Source organism: Phodopus roborovskii, unplaced genomic scaffold (assembly GCF_943737965.1).
Source record: "Phodopus roborovskii unplaced genomic scaffold, PHOROB, whole genome shotgun sequence".
Classification (NCBI taxonomy): domain Eukaryota; kingdom Metazoa; phylum Chordata; class Mammalia; order Rodentia; family Cricetidae; genus Phodopus; species Phodopus roborovskii.
In genome coordinates this window covers 6,001,303-6,018,575 of record NW_026126448.1, presented here as the reverse complement: position 1 = coordinate 6,018,575, position 17,273 = coordinate 6,001,303, and the positions used below count along the sequence as shown (strand labels likewise).

The following is a 17,273-nucleotide window of genomic DNA, read 5'->3' as shown; positions in this document are numbered from 1 at the left end:
ATGGTTCATGACCCTTCCGGGTCAAAAGAACTGTCAGCATGTCATGCATTTGCATGATAATGCACCACAAAAAAATTAAAAATCACTGGCTTAAAAAATGTCTCTCCTTGCTTAAGGTTTAATCAAACTAACAGAGACTGCTTTAAAGAATGTATATCTAAGCTCATTGCTTTTGCTAGGATTGTCAAGCCCTAGCTGTTTTGGTAAACTGAGTCATATAAAGTGTGTTATGTTTTATGATGGTACATTATATAAGGACCAGGAAAGTTCCCAGTCTTTTTATGGACTGCGTTTACAAGTTAAAAGTCTTACCTTGGTACTGAAAGAGCTTTAATCCAGAAAATGTTATTTTTATGATAAACTGTTAAAGTTGATTAAGCCTTGAGATGTTCAGAACTATACTTATAGTCATGCCAAGTACTAATATCATCAAGTACAAGAATAACTTTATTTAGCCTTTTGTATGTTTTTCAAGGTATAGCCTAAAATACATAACTGAAAACAAACAAGGGTTGTTTAGCTCAGGCCCTCAAGTTTTCAGAAATTTGCTGAATATGGCATTTAATATATTTAAACTTCTATGACAGAGACTCCTAGATTCTAGTGGTGACCTGCAAGATCTCCAAGAAGATGATGGATGCAGTAATGGTCTATGGTAATGCTAACCACTGGGAAAGCCTGCTCCAGTGCCTCACCTGCTGCCACGACTTGGCCCAAACTGTGAACAAGCAGGACAATGGAGACTTGATTGTCCCACTTTGCCTAGACAGTAAAGTAAGTTCCTCCCTTTCTCCTTCACGGGAAGAGCCTCTCATCTTCTGGCCCTGGCAACCAAGACTTCTGTTCTGATACCTCTGCCCCAATGCCATGGAGAGACCACAGTAGCCTGGGATGACTGTCTAGGTTGAGGACATTTTGTTTGGTCCTTCTTGAATCTGTGATCACATTGATAACTAGGCTAACTGTAACTTTGTCAGCTAGGCAACAACAGACAAACAGCTCCTTCCTCCAAGTCTATAGCTACCTTTTTAGTTTATTTGTCAGTTATTGTTAAAGTTATTATGTTTCTTGTTAAAGGTTTGCCTTGGTCTCAGGATTCAGATTAAAGGATAAATAGGTTTCAGGTGTAACTTTTCACAAAACAAACAAACAAACAAAACAACAAAAAACAAAACAAACAAACAAAAATCATGCTTTACAATGATTGTTCTCAGTAGTAACTGCTTGTCTCTCTCCCTGGTAAATAATTAAAGTCCATACAAGGTCTGGGGATTTCAAAAAATGATTTAACTTGTAAATATAAACCATAATGCTATATTGTTACACTGAGATTTCAAGGATTCAAAATTTTAACATTGACAAATGGAGTTCTCATAAACTGGTAGAGCACTGACTACTTACTATTCAGTCACAAGCTCAAGATTTTACATTTCCTTTGGTTGTCTTCTAAGTACAGACTTAAAGATGCTTCTCATTGAGCTAAAACATCTCTGTCAAATCTATGTACCTGATTCTCTGGACAGTGAAAAAAATGTTCATGCCTTTTAACCCAAAGTCATAGCTTTTGTATATTTCCAAGGTATAAATGTGTTCCAGCTGTTTCACAGACACCTGTTAACTGCTTTTTTTCTACAAATGTGGATTTCAGTACAATGGAAGTGCTAATATATCTAAAATTTTTTACCTCTTTTGGTAAACTAAAGATTCACATGAGCCTCAGGGAATCAAAAAGGTCATAAGGCTTAAATCCATCTGTCACAGGTCAAACAGACTCCACATAAGTAAAAGTACCAAATTTTAGTTACATGGATGACTTTCTGATTGCAGCCACTAATGAAGGCATATACAGACTGGCCACTGATTTGAGCTCCTACATTTTAACTTTTGTCCTTAGTCTATTTGTCTCAGCAGATTTCTGCTTGGCTGACAAACAGCATCCAGGGAGCACCTGTGGACTGCAGACTACTGAGCTTTGGACTAGCCGAAAGCTGGTGTGAACCAGTCTAGCTGTTGTAATTGCTCCCCATCCTTTCACCTAGATAAGATAATCAGATATTTCTGATAAACGCCCCATTGCCCAGCCTTTGACTAGTCTTTCTGTCTTCCTGATAACTGACACCCCAATTTCAGCTGGAAGTAGTCACAGAAGAAATTATACCATCTCTGTTCTCTTACCAGGCTTAAAATGCTAAGTCAAAGGCAAATTCCCTTTGGGGGAAACATGTTGCTTTTATTAAAGAGACCCTAATAAAAGTTAAAGACCATATCCTCATTAGAGAGGAGGAAAGAATACAAAGTTCCAACTGATGTGAATCACTTTTCAATGGGTCTTATGTTTGACAACCCTTTCCACAAGTTTGATAGTTACCTTGACCTTCTTGTTCATTATCATACTATTTGTTCCCTGGGTTATTAATGCCATTGATGCTTTGTTCAGGACCTCATACACACTGTCAAGCTCATAATTTTAGGGACCCAGCACAATCCCTTATTCAAGCCCCTAGAAAAGATTCACTAATTAGTCAGAAGACTATGGGGAGGCAATGAAAGGAAAAAGCAAAAGCACCTTGTCCTAAGTACAGCCATTTTGACTTCAGATGCCATTTTACCTGTAGGAAGAAACAAAGTTCAGGTTTCCAGGCCCCGGGGAGCTGGAAGCCTTCCAATAGCTGACCCACCTCCTTAAACAGTAGAAATAGTTTGTTATGCCCCTTAGTTCTCTAAAACATTGTGGCTGTTCCTAACAGCAAAGAACAAATGAATCTGAATTCTTGGACTGAAAAGCTTACATTTTGTGTCAGTTGACAGTAGTGAAACACATAGGGAAAGCCCTTAATTATGAGCCTTGATTGGTAAAAATTGTACCTGTAACTTGGCACAGGTGTATTTCTGTTTTTGTGCTTATAAAGCTGACTTCTGCCCCTGCTTGGGGCTGCCAGGAAAAGCAAGGCTCCTGACTTCTTGTCCTGCAGTCCTGACTGATCAGTGACTTTGCTTACATGATGAGTAATTAAAGTCTTTGGAACCCATAAGTGTTGTTTCTCTCCTTCCCAATAGCACACATGGACAGGATACAACAATATGAGTAAAATTATAAAGAATTCTGATTCAGAGAAGGAAGCAGTCAAAACTAAAATTCAATAGTAGTCTTGGACACCAGAGCTCTTTCTATTACTATCATCCATTCTGTGAGTGAAGGGTAGGAGATGATCCAAGTAGAAAAGGAGTAAGGATACAAGATGACTCTTTCATAATGTCTTTGCTAACTATTCACATCATACTTTGATCTTTCAATCATTCACTCATTCAATGAATATTTGAAGTTATAAAATAACCACAAAGTAGGTGAACATTCAGACAAGTGGAAAGTGAATAGTTGCATGTCTCTTCTTTATTTAGTTTTCACAAAAGTTTAGGATTTTAGGAGGAAAAAGAAACATATGGGTTGTGTGATATGTGTCATGGAACAGAGGAAGAGAAAATAGGAATGTGTTCAAGAAAACATTTGGACAGATGAGGGACCAGATTATAGGCAAACACGTATTCCTGGAAGACTGACTAGCTGGATTCCTATAATCTCTTGTTGAAATAACTTTTGTGTGTGGCCCAGCTTGAGTTGATTTAGGGAAGATGATCATAATCAAAGTGAGGATAAGGACCCCAAAGAAGGGCCCTTATCTTCTTTGTTTCTTTTTTAACTTTTGCCAATTTTAAAAGTTATTCTTCATTTATTTTTAAATATAGTATATTTTGATTGTATTATGTCCATTCCCCAACTCCTCCCAGATCCTCCCCACCTTTTTACCCACCCAACTTCATGGTGACAGCTAAGCTCACAACCCAAACACCCCTTCTCTGCTTAAGTATTATCCCCATAAATTGTTTAACATGAAAAAGAAATGACCCAGAGACTGATATTTGTGTTCAAAGTCCAAGCTGAATATCAGAAAAGCAAAGTAGAAGGCCACTAACTCTTACCTTTAGCCCAGGCTGAAAGGGCTGATCTATGTAAGAGCTCTTCACCAAGTCTCAAACTGTGCCTCTCCTCATTGTGGTTGAAGAATGAAAAGCCCGTCACACTGTTCATTTGATGGCCTAATCATTCTTCAAGACCTAATTTTTCTATTTTTGCTTTATCATTCCTGAGTAGACATTTATTTTTTTTCAGGCAAGTCATAACATGTATTATTACACTAATTTCTTTTTTAGAGTTTACCCAATCTGAGCTTGAGAAATATGTCTTGAATTAATAAATAACTGAATAGGTGATGGGCATTTTGAGTTTTGGGAAAGGTATTATTATCCTACCCAATCAAGATACTGAGGCACAGAAAGACTGTGTAGCAGGCTACACATGTGGTAAGGCAAACCTGGGTCTTAAGATACCTGAATGCAGCTGCAATATTCCACACACTGCCACATTCATCCCACATCATAAACGGAAAGGGGTTTGGAAAAGCCCTAGGTGAAATGTAAGAAACACATGGATTTGGAGGCCAGGTGCAAAGATCTCTATATGTAGAAACTCTCAGCAGCTACATTTGTCTGAACACACAAATTTGCTCCTTGTCATCACTTCCATCTTGATGTTACAAAAATAGTACAAGCAGCTACACCTACTAAATGTTTGGTAAATTAGAATTTGAATTTCTGAATATCAGGGTTAATTATGTCTATTTTATAACTCTACCTCATCGACTAGTATATTATATAACACATAATAGGTGTTCGATAAATATTTGTGAGCAAGAGAGGTTGTCTGCACAGCTAGAACCAAGATCAGTTGCCAAGGCTTTGTTTTCACTGTTTTCCAAGGTAAATGTTTCAGGTTAATAAACTTTAGACCCTGAGGTCAATCCCTGTCTGTCATCTCCGTTCTCCCTCCCACAAATAGGTGGACCAATTTTCTCATGACTTAAATGTGGGTGTTCCAAAGATTTAGTGACACCAGTGATCCAGAAGCCACTTACCATGGGTTTCTCTGTGTTTAGCCCCACCAGAAACTTTGGTGGTATCTCTGGGTTCTTCCAAGTGGTCTTCGTGATCAGCCTATTTCTGGTGCTTTTCAAGGCAGTCCAATTCTACTTAAGAAGGCAGTGGCTGCTCAAGACCCTCCAGAAGTTCCCATCCATGCCTTCCCATTGGCTTTGGGGGCACCACCTGAAGGTACAAACAAGGGAGGGGGTGGGGGAACATGAGAGACTAGAGTGCTGATAATTTAGTTTCAGTCCATGAGATAGTTTGCTGTGTGATGAGCATGTGGTTTCTGAAGAAAACTGAGTTTACTTCTAAAAGTGAGCTTGCCTTAACCATAGGGAATACACACCCCCTTTTTAAAAATTATTTTTATTTTACATATCGATCCCAGTTCCCTCTTCCTCCCTCCCATGTCCCCACCACCACCCTTCCTTCCCACCCACCCCCAAACCACATGTAGGGTGATGCGTTCCAGGAGGGGTCAACAAAATCTGTCAAGTCATTTGGAGTAGGGACTAGGCCTTCTCTCTTGCCTCTAGGCTAAGGGAGTTTCCCTCCATGGGGAATGTGCTCCCAAAGTCCTTTTGTGCACCAGGGATACATCCTGGTTCCACTGTCAGAGGTCCCTTAGACTGCTCAGGCCTTCTGAGACCCATGTTCAGGGGGTCTGAGTCAGTCCAATATTAGATTCCAAAATATCAGTCTGGGGGCCCATTATCTCCTTCTTGTTCAGGTCAGCTGTCTCTATGTGTTTCTGTAGCCTGGTCTTGTCCTCCTTCTCTGCATCTGGATTCCAGTTAGGCTCAGTGTTTAGTTGTGGGTGTTTGCTTCTGTTTCCATCAGTTACTAGATGAGGGCTCTATGATGGTGGATAATTTAGTCATCAATCTCATTATCAGGGAAGGGCATTTAAGGTAGTCTTTCCACTGTTGCTTAAATTGTTAGTTGGGGGTCAGTCTTGTAGGACTCTGGACATTTCTTTAGGTTCAGTTTTCTCTTGAAACATATAATGGTTCCCTCTTTTATGGTCTCTCTCTCTTTCTTTCTCTTTTTGCTCATCTATTCCTCCCCTGACTCAATCTTCCTAGTCCCATATGCTTTCCTCTCCTCCCCTTCTTTCTCCTAGTTCCCTCTCCACTCACTGCTCCCTCCCCTCCCCCCCCCCAATATGCTCAGGTCTTGTTCCTTTCCCCTTCTGTGAGGGACCTTATATGAATCTCTTAGAATCCTCCTTGTATCCTAGTTTCTCTGGTGGTGTGAATTATAGGCTGGTGATCCTTTGCTCTAGGTCTAAAATCCATATATGAGTACATACCATGTTCCTCTTCTTGTGACTGGGTTACCTCATTCAGGATGTTTTCTTCAAGTTCCATCCATTTACCTGCGGATTTCAAGATTCCATTGTTTTTTTTTCCCACTGAGTAGTATTCTATTGTGTAAATGTGCCACATCTTCTTTATCCATTCTTCAGTTGTGGGGCTTTTAGACTCTTGCTAGTACAAATAATGCTGCTACGAACATAGTTATTAGAAATACCAATGACAACTTATGCTGGAGAGGATGTGGAGAAAGGGGAACACTCCAATGCTGGTGGAAGTGCAAACTTGTACAGTAATTTTGGAGATCAGTATGGCAGTTCCTCAGAAAAATGGGAATCAGTCTACCACAGGACCACTCTTAGGCATTACCCAAATGATCCACATCTATGCAACAAAGACATGTGAGCACACACCCTTTTAAGAAAATGCATGTTGACAATAGACTCAAAATCTCAGTATATACAAGAGCATGGGAAAACAGCCTATCCTAGTGGAGTAGGCAAGTGATCAGATATAGAGACCAACTATCTAGGTTTGTCAAGATTGACAGAACTTGTTAGAAGTGATGACTTGGGGGTCAGGTTATGTATCAGTTTCCCCTGAGATCAAACTGCACATTTTGGAGGGAAACTTGTGATTACAACACAAGATGTTCTAAAGAGAGGTAAAACATCCCATTCAAAATATGAAGCCCCTTACACTACTGGAAGTTCTATGGGGAGGTAAAATATTCCATACTACAGAATAGTTCCTTAAGTCCCGGGAGCAAACAACTCAGACAGGAAATCTCTGAAACTGGCTGGATTCACTAGCCTCCACAGTCCCCAAGTGTGTATAAGCAGTATGCATGGCTAACTATGCTATTAACCCTCACTAGAGTGCAGTTTCTTAAGGGGCTGCATGAAGAGGCTCTCAGTGAGGAACACACATCAGCCATATATAAGAATAAATTTAGAGTTCCTACAGAATTCTGAGGCTCTTACCCCTATAGCTTCTCTAAAGAGCATTAACTCCATATAAAAAGGCTTCAGGATCCGGCTGGGTCAAGTTCTTTGACACTTCAAAGTCATGGATGAAAGAAAAGACAGTTCCAAACAGACCCAAATTTCTTTTTCTGAGCATCCCAGAGCTATGTCCCCGTGATGGTTCTACTGCCCCCATACCACACAAAGTACTAGATGTCAAAGGATGTTTTCATTAATTTGTCTTTACCTTGATGCCTGCTCCCAAAGGACAAGGACCTCGAGCAGATTCTTACCTGGGTAGAGAAATTCCCAGGTGCCTGCTTACAGTGGCTCTCAGGGAGCAATGCACGAGTCCTGCTCTATGACCCTGACTATGTGAAGATGATTCTGGGGAGATCAGGTGAGAATCCAGCTTCACTGCAGCTGTAGCATTTCTGCTGCTATCCAACCTTCATTCCCCAAGTCTATGAAATTTCAGAAAAGTGTGACCTTTCAGCCATGGATACCTAAATAGTGCCTACTATCATTCTCCCTGTCCAGAGACCAACATGTAATAGTTACATAGTTCTCAATACATAAAACATCTGTACAGGGCTTCAGTTCTTTTTTTTTTCTATTTTTCTCTTTTTAAAAAATAGAGTTAATGTATTTAACACATTTTCCTACAGGTGAAGAACAAGTTTTATATCCAGAGACTTGCCTTTGAAACCTCTAATTGTTCACTTACATTAGTCATAGGATTGTTAAGCCACAGCCCATTATAGGGGGAAACACGCCTTTTTTGTTATTATTTGACTTTGAGAGGTTTTTGTTTTTTAAACATCATAGTGACAGGAACATTCAGTTGCTAGTACAATGAGGTCTGGCAATACAAAGATAAAAAGAAACAGAACACAGTGAGAGGTGTTAGAGAACAAACTGTCAGCAGGATTCCACCAAAAACTAATGCCATGGTTGCTAAAATGGCTCAGCAAGTCAAGGAGTTTGCTGTAAAAGCCTGGTGATCTGAAAGTGGGTTGAACCAACTCTTCAGCTGGATTCTGAATTCCATACAAATACTGTTGCAAGTACACACACACACACACACACACACACACACACACACACACCACAATAAGTTTTAAAATATGAAAAACTAAAGAATTCATAAAAGCTTGCAGTTTGAGCTTTTATCCGGTCCTCAAAATCTGTATTACTTTTCAGATCCAAAGGCTTACAATGTTTATCGATTTGTTGCTCCATGGATTGGTAAGTATATTAAAATAATGTGTTCTCCTGACTGCTTCTTTTGCTAATGAAGAACAACAGGTGCCTGATCACAAGTATCAGGATCCATTGCTAAATGAGTTCTTATTTCTCTGCTTCTAGTCAGTCCTTAGTCCTTCCTAATGCTGCTAGTCCAGTTGCTGCCACATCATTTCTTCAGGCACTCATGGCCAGACATTTATATATGTCCCCCTTGACCTGATTCCAACACATTTTCATCCTTTATTTCACATCTTCCTTAGTCACAGAAAATTTGTCAGACAAACTTGGAGTCTCGCCTTTCATTTTTTGTCTAAGACATCTCACCATTACTGGAATTTTCTTTGCATATTCCGTCCCAGTGACTTCAACTAAAACCTTGGGATACCCTTGATTCAACTTCTCTCAGACACTCACATACCAGTCTCTGGCCCAGGTTATGGTTTGCTTCTGTTGAATGGGAAGAAGTGGTTCCAGCACCGGCGAATGTTGACCCCAGCCTTCCACTATGACATCCTCAAGCCCTATGTCAGAATCATGGCGGACTCTGTCAATACAATGCTAGTGAGTTGCTCTGTTTCTTTCTCATTTCATTACAATCACTCACAATGACCCCACTCTCAAGCCAATTCCAAACAATCACATAGACTGGTAACTCAAGATATTGCTGTAAAGTGTCCCATGAATGCATACATTGGACAGCTCCAAGTCATCTATATGTAGCCACACTCTTCAGAGAGCATTGTGTTAAGTATATGAGCAAGTATTTACCAAAGTGGATAAGATATCATACAGTAGAGATTCCTTATCCCTGACTGTTCTGGACAGTAGTAGCTTCAAAACGTTATAAGACAAGAATGTCTTGAATCCCAGGGATTCTGCATGATCTTGAGTGACCAACAAGTAAAATAGACACAAGGTCCACATCCTCACATTCATCCCTGACATAATCACCTCCTATTAGGCCCTGATGTCTGGCCTTACTGCATTCTGCAAACTTTTGATAAGTGAAATGGAATTAAAGCCACTAATATGAGGCATGTTCATTCAGGTCTGAAGCTTCTTTACCTTCACATGTTTTATTCCTATATTGGTGTTTACACTCATTTTTTCAAGTCTAATTCACTCTCAGGAAACCAAAGGGGTCATTTTCATAAATTGAAAGATTCTACTTGTTTCTAAAAACAAGCAAGCAATAATTGGACACCATAAGAAAATATGTTGTTTTGATAAACAGTTTGGAAGAAGAAGGCTTCTTCAGATCATAAACATTTGCTCCATGCTTTTAATTTGTTATAAACATATGATCTTAATGGCAAGAGACTCCAGACTGATTTTCCATATATCAACAGAAAATTCTTAATGTAAACGTAGGTATTCTGAATAAAATAAGTAATTGTCTCATTGTCACCACAGGACAGGTGGGAGAAGCTTGACGGCCAGAATTGCCCTCTGGAGATCTTTCACTATATCTCCTTGATGACGCTGGACACTGTTATGAAGTGTGCTTTCAGTCACCGTGGCAGTGCCCAGTTGAATGAGTGAGTGACACCTTCATTTATGGTCTTTTGTCATACCAGTCTCTAAGGGCTTAGTAAGAGGTAAGTGGGACAGCGAAAACAGTTGCCTCCACAGAAAGCAAGATTCTCACCTTGCCCTTGGCCAAGCTTTATTTTCAAACCAGCCCCAACAAGACACAATGGAACCCTAGCAAGTGTGGAAGCTCATTCTCTAAAATCTCAAGGATTCAAAGACCTGTAAGACAGAAATGATGTGTATCTTCATGTTGTGTGTCCCACAGTTAAAAGAATGACTATAAAGCCTACTCTATCTACTCTTGGGTCAGACACTCCAATAACCAGTATATTTTATCTCCCATTCCCAGAAATTCCAGGTCTTATACTAAGGCTGTTGAGGACCTGAACAGCCTGGTTTTCTTTCGAATGAGGAATAACTTTCATGAGAATAACGTGATCTACAAAATGTCTTCTGATGGCCGTTTGTTCCACCGTGCCTGCCAGCTTGCTCATGAGCACACAGGTTCTGCCTTCCCACCTCCTTCTTCCTTTATCAAGCTCATCCCAAAGATGTGATCTTACATATCAGACATAGTAAAGTTACCAGGAGCATTTGTAGGACCTAAGGCACTCATGTTAGTTACTAAGATGCAAATTTTGGAAGCTAGGATGTTAGCACATGAGGTACATTACAAGAATTACCAGTTTCATTACATTGCATTGGTGACATTGCATGAGACCCATCCAACGGCCTTTAACATGGCTCTGTGGCCCATGATCCTGGCTAGAGGCTTGAGGTATATGATATTGTGCACATTTATCCTGGGCTCCGTAGGACACACATATTGGGCTGAGGGATCCTGTGAATTACAGTAGCTCTAGCATCTATCTGGCACATGCTATCATGGCATAGATGGAGTAGTCAAGATGAGGAAGGCTCAGCTGCAGAATGAAGAAGAGCTGGAGAAGGTCAAGAAGAAGAGGCGCTTGGATTTCTTGGACATCCTCTTGTTTGCCAAAGTGAGTTGGGTTCATGGCTGAGGTTTGGCTCAGAAACACAGATTAGATACAAACTTTGCTCTCTTACCTGTGCTTTCACTAAGACGGAGGATGGGAACAGCTTGTCTGATGAGGACCTGCGTGCAGAGGTGGATACATTCATGTTTGAAGGTCATGATACCACAGCCAGTGGAATATCCTGGATTTTCTATGCTCTGGCCACCAACCCTGAGCACCAGCAGAGATGCAGGGAAGAGGTTCAAAGCATCCTTGGTGATGGAACCTCTGTCACCTGGTGAGAAAAACTGAAGATGAAGGAGACCCCTGTGCTCCTCAACAAGAGACCTTATTATTTAAATTGTTTTTGTTTTTTTTTTATTCTTTTCTCACATAATATACCATGACTGCAACCTCCCCTCCTTCCCTACTTCCTGTCCCCTGCCCACCTCCCTCTCTCCCAGACCCATTGATCCTCCATGTCCCTTCAGAAAAGAGCAGGACTCTCAGTGATATCAATCAATCACTACATAACAAGATGCAACAAGACTAGAAACAGACCCTCATGTCAAGTCTGGACCAGACAACCCAGTAGAAGGAAATGGGTCTCAAGAGTAGGCAAAAGAGTCTGACATACCCCTATTCCTACTGTTAGGATTCAAACAACAACAACAACAACAAAACACAAAAGCCCTAAGCTAAACAACCACAGCATGTATATCGAGGGTCTAGTACAGACCTATGCAGGCTCTATGGTTTCTTCTTCAGTATCTGTGAGCCCCTATGAATCCTGCTTAGTTGATTCTATGGGTCATGTTCTTGTGGTGTCCTTGATCCCTCTGGCTTCTACAATCCTTCCTCCCCATCTTCTTTGGGTTGTCTGAGCTCCATCTAATGTTTGGCTGTGGGCCTTTGTATCTGTTCCCATCAGCTTCCTGAGGAAGCCTCTCTGGTGATGATAGAGTTAGACACTGATTTACAAGAATAGCAGAATATCATTAGGAATCATTTCATTGACTTCTTCGTCAATCATGTTTGGTTCTACCCTAGGTCTCTGAGTATTCCAGCTTCCTTATCCTGGCTATCCAGGCAGTGTTGGGCATGGGCTTTCTCTAGTGGTGTGGGCTTCAAGGTAGACCAGCCATTGGTTGGACACCCCCCACAAGCTCTGAACCACCATTGTCCCAGTGTACCTTGCAGGCAGGACAGATTGTGGGTCATGGGTTTTGTGGCTGTGTTGATGTCCCAATCCTACCACTAGGAACCTTGCCTTGTTACAGAAGATGGCTGATTCAGGTTCTATAGCCTCCCTCTGTCCCTTCCTCCCCACCTGATCTCTCCTGTTCTCACCCCCCACCTGCCTCCAGTCCACCCACAAAATGTAGTCTATTTCCCCTTCCCAGGGAGATCCATACATCCACCCTTCACCTCTCCTCTTTATCTAACTTCTCTGGGTCTGTGGATTATAGTGTGATTATCCTTTACTTAACAACTAATATCCACTTATAAGTTAGTACATACCATGTTTGTCTTTCTGGGTCTGGGTTGTCTTGCTCTGTGTCTTCCCATCTCTGTGTAGTTTTTCAGGATGGGCTTTATTTCAGGGATCACCTGGATCAGATGCCCTATACGACCATGTGTATCAAGGAGGCCCTGAGGCTCTACCCACCAGTACCAGTTGTGAGTCGAGAGCTCAACACACCTGTCACCTTCCCCGATGGACGTTCCTTACCCAAAGGTAACCGTAGTCAGTGGCCTAAATCATCATGTGTGTTTCTGTTGTCTCAGTAAATTGGATCCTTATTTTGAAGTTGAAATGAGGTCATAAAATTGAGACTGAGGAAGTCTTCTGGAAGAAATGACACCCTCTAGTTAAATGTCATTTTCAGCCTTGAAATTGCAATCACTCAAGATATTCAGGGTTGAAAAGACTGACACAAGTCTTGGGGTGATATGGTTTTGTTCACAAGTAAAAGCAACTAAAAAGGATGAGATCCTATGTGTGGGTGTGGTGTTTCCCAGCTTCTCAGGAAACTTTGAGTTGATGAACGAGAGAAGCTGATGTCAAGTTCTGAGCTTGTTGTCTCCCCAGGAAAACGCATATTAGTGAACTCATCATTGGGTATGATCCCACCTCTGCCACATCTTAGCAGTGTAAACACAAGAAAGATAACCTGCCTTATTGAGAATTTAGTATTTCATAAGAAAAATGGGCATAAAACAGAGGCTTTGGGGGTGATGGGGAGAGTCTTGTGAGTGTCATGTGAGCTAATGCATGTTCTTCAATGGTAGATGTAAGACATTTGCCGAATATGTGCTGTCACCTGTTTCTAGTAGCAGGACACTCCCAATTCACTGCTGTCTGCCATCACTGGTTTCATGGTTTCTGAATGCATGCTTCACTAAGCTCACTATCCCCAAAAGGATCATTAATGTGAAGGGATGACTCCTTCCTTATATGCAAGCCAATTGTGCATGCCAATCTCCAAGTGAATATGAGTTTAGAGCCCTATTTCTTTGGCTTAATTATGTTTCACTCAATGTCTTCTCCCTTCACAGGAATCATAGTTGCAATCTCCATTTATGGCCTTCACCATAACCCAAGTTTGTGGCCAAACCCTAAGGTATGAAGGCCCTGAGAAGAGCTACTCAATTGCAACTTTAGACATTGTGCCTCCTTTTGCATTAGAAACTGACTTGACTGCCATTCATCCCAGCCCTTGTGCTCTCTCTGCAGGTGTTTGACCCATCTAGATTTGCACCAGATTCTTCTCGGCACAGCCATGCTTTCCTGCCCTTCTCAGGAGGAGCAAGGTGATGGGAAAGGGTTGGAGAAAGGGAGTCTCTGGTGCATATTAACATTTTATATTTCAGATTGCTTATTTATGCCCCTGTTGTCATCTATTTGTGTGAATCTCTGCAGACATATGGGCCAAAAAGAAAGATGGCAATTCAGTATACCACAGAGGTTTTTAACCCACTGTCCTGTGGCCACTGAAACATTTGAATAAAAGATTAGTGTATTCTGGTATTTTCACAAATTCTGAACTTTATATTTCAGAATTATATTTCTTATACAAACTAAACCAAGAACTTCTAGTTTTCAATAATCTTAAAGGGTGAATTTCTGTTCCCCAAAATTCTCATTAGAGCCCAGTTGGTTTTCTTATTAATTCAACAGTTGGAATCTTTGAAATACATAAACCTATAAGTGCATACACAATAAATATATATTAAGTTTATAATGTAATATATTTAAAATTCTAGAAACTTTATGGGCCCTTCTGTTAAAGCAATACATGTGAGTTCACAGTTCATTGTAGATTGAATGCCAATGGCTATGGTCTCACATTTTTTTGGCTTCTACCCTCATAAAAATTTTGCTGCATATACAAATGCTTACAACTTGTATATACTTTCCCAGTTCGAAAGCTGTGCATGTGGGAAGGGACTTCAGTGAAAAGACTTAGTCTACCTAGTCGAGTGATGACAAAGGCAGGAATGAAGACATTAAACAGCTTCTGAGGAGACCCCTCTGTTTGTGATGATGTGTGCCATAGCTGGTGTATGCAAGACAGATAGCTGAGTGAGACAAGCCACTAAAGGGCTGTTGTGAAAATCCACGAAGTCTACAGGACTCAGCCAGTAGAACATAAACTCCCCAAAACTTCTTAAGGGTTTGATACAATGGTATTCATGAGTTAAAATGTCTATAGGGATCATATGGGGTATAAAATTAAAGTTAAGAATTTTTCTGATTGACCAACTCTGTAAAACCTACGAACTAAATCAACTCCCACAGAACAGGCTTAATGCATGGCATTCCGAGAGGAAAGCGTGGTCAGGATGTAAAATAAATAAACACTTAAATAGAAAGAAAGAGAAATAAGAAGGCACATGGCAGAGTCTATTCCCATGGTTACAAACTTCATCTTAACCAGTTAAAAACAATACAGCCATTGGAGGTTAGAAGACATGTAGGTAGCTGTGTCTAGCTTACATAATATTTATACTCTGTGCATATTATTCTATTTTTAAAAGTCAACTCAGTTAATTCAAATGCAAAAATGTTTGAAAACTGTGTTTTTTCTGTCACACCTCTTGCTGAGACAGGCATGTGGAAAGGTAGAATTCTTATCCCAGCTCAGCAACAAGATCAGAAGTGTATGTAGTCAGACACCTGCATTTGAATCAGTTCTTCATTTCACTTATGCATCACTCATTGACAGTTTATTACACATCCCTTGCTGTCCTATGATTTGAAGTGTGGTGGACCCTTGAAAAAAGCCTTAGTCCTGGAGGAGATGAACAAGCACAGAGGATATAGAGCTGGGCGGCTCTTAGTTTGTTCCTTTGGATGTGATAGTGAGGGTAAACAGAAGCATTACAGGCAACTTCGGCAGCATGAGTTGAAACAGGAATTGGGGCCAGACAGATAAGAGGTGGTGGCTCAACAATCCTACACTAAGTGTGGTATGGCTGGGGCATCTGGATGCCTTTCTACCTGATGGAGTGCATAGGAGGAAGTGCGTGGCGAACAAGACTAAGATAGCAAAAGTGCAAATAAGGGCTTTTCTGGAGTCAGATTAGATGGTTACAGATGATGGTAGTCTGAGGGAATGAGGGATGAGCCTGACAACTGAGCAGGAGGGAAGATGGAGGAACAGCTTGAAGATTTCCAATCAGACTAGATCTGAATCCTTATGTTTGTGTCTATCCAGGAAAACTGCAGAAGCCAGGGAAGTAGAAAGGGCTCAATGGAGAGAAGAAACAAAGAAGAATCTTTAGAGAGGATATCAATATAGGTTCTGTGAAGAGGAGAATGATGGGGTGCTTGACAGACAAGGAGAAAAGCAGGATGATACAGGTTGAAGGGGAGGAGGGAAGAATAAACAATATAAGTATTTGGGAAAGCCATTATTATATTATTATATATACTTACTTACATGCACACACACACACACACACACATGTGTGTGTGTGTCAAAAATTAGATTTTAATGGGGATAACTGGGGGATATTGGAGAAGCCACAAGGAGAAAGGGCCAGATGAAAATACATGTTCATTATGTATAAAAATCCTGAAACTTAAAAAAGTAATAAAAAGGAAGTATCATTTTACTGACCAAAAAAAAAAAAAAAAAAAAAAAAAAAGATTTTTAAACAGATGCAATCATCAGAAGCCTCCACCACCAATATCTGACTCCCATTTTAGAATGAATTCATTTTTTATGCATAGATAATAATCCTCAGATGAGGGACTCCTCCTCATATTGCCCCTAATTCATAGTGGAGATCCAGAAACTGTTAGTGGAGAGAATTGGCTAGCTAGTGATTACCTCATTAAATAACTCCTATGCTTGGACTCTATGCCCCACAAGACTGGCACTGTTCAAATGACATTTCACACATCCAAGAGCAGGACTAGGGTCAGAGGTCACCCTAGAGGAGTGAGAGACTTTGTCATAGGTCAGGAGCCTATGAACAAAGACAAGGGATTCAGGTGTTTGTGTGATTTCAAAACAAGGGAACTATTTAGGTATGTGACTTATAAAGAGGATGATTAGGCTGGTACCAGGAATGGGGCCCCTAATGCCTTTCAGGACTGAAGTTCAAGGAACAATGCTCACTGTACTCAGAACATGTCTGAGGGCACATCTCACTGTATGTCTTTGCTTGGTTCAGGAACTGCATTGGGAAACAGTTTGCCATGAATGAGCTGAAGGTGGCCGTGGCCCTGACCCTGCTCCGCTTTGAGCTGCTGCCTGATCCCGCCAGGGTCCCCATCCCCATACAAAGACTTGTGCTGAAGTCCAAGGATGGGATTTACCTTCGTCTCAAGAGGCTAAGATAATTCTGGTGAGGAAAAGGACAGGGCAGCCCTGGGGGCTTGCTGCCTGCAGTCTCTTGTCACCTGCTTTTGTCCCAGGCTTATCTGTTTTTCTTTTGCTTCCTCTCCAACCCTCATCCCTCAGTTGTCTGTAATGTCTCCTGTCATCCCATCTTTCTGACCTTTCTCTAACTCTCCTCCAGACTCACTCCCAGATTTTGTGTGTGCCTGTTTCCCACCCGGCTGTGACTCTGACTGGCCACGGCCAGGCCACATAACCAATGAACACCTCCCTGTCCTCAGTTTACCCTTTATAACCATCACCCTGATAGAAGAAGAGATATTTTAAAAAGAGACACTCTTGCCTCTCCCTTTGGCTATCAGGCTCTTGAGACCGTGGACACAATGAATTAAAATGTCCTTC

The 17,273-nt window shown here is 41.0% G+C and overlaps 1 protein-coding gene across 1 annotated transcript; it reads left to right on the top strand.

The window, feature by feature from the left end:
• Window positions 1–4,929: 4,929 nt before the first annotated feature.
• LOC127225177 (cytochrome P450 4A14) lies at window positions 4,930–16,900 on the top strand. Its single transcript, XM_051188480.1, has 12 exons — window positions 4,930–5,166; window positions 7,529–7,661; window positions 8,465–8,509; window positions 8,943–9,070; window positions 9,923–10,047; window positions 10,392–10,546; window positions 10,937–11,043; window positions 11,127–11,317; window positions 12,624–12,757; window positions 13,579–13,643; window positions 13,757–13,833; window positions 16,705–16,900. The coding sequence occupies exons 1-12, from the start codon at window positions 4,972–4,974 to the stop codon at window positions 16,871–16,873; spliced, it is 1,524 nt and encodes a 507-aa protein (XP_051044437.1). The 5' UTR covers window positions 4,930–4,971; the 3' UTR covers window positions 16,874–16,900.
• Window positions 16,901–17,273: the final 373 nt, after the last annotated feature.

Bases quoted from the DNA above. Each gene is read 5' to 3' on its own strand.
- LOC127225177 (XM_051188480.1), top strand. From the start codon at position 4,972: ATGGGTTTCTCTGTGTTTAGCCCCACCAGAAACTTTGGTGGTATCTCT. The intron at 10,048-10,391 runs GTGAGTGACACC...TCCCATTCCCAG, and splicing joins GGCAGTGCCCAGTTGAATGA to AAATTCCAGGTCTTATACTA. The intron at 13,644-13,756 runs GTATGAAGGCCC...CTCTCTCTGCAG, and splicing joins GTTTGTGGCCAAACCCTAAG to GTGTTTGACCCATCTAGATT.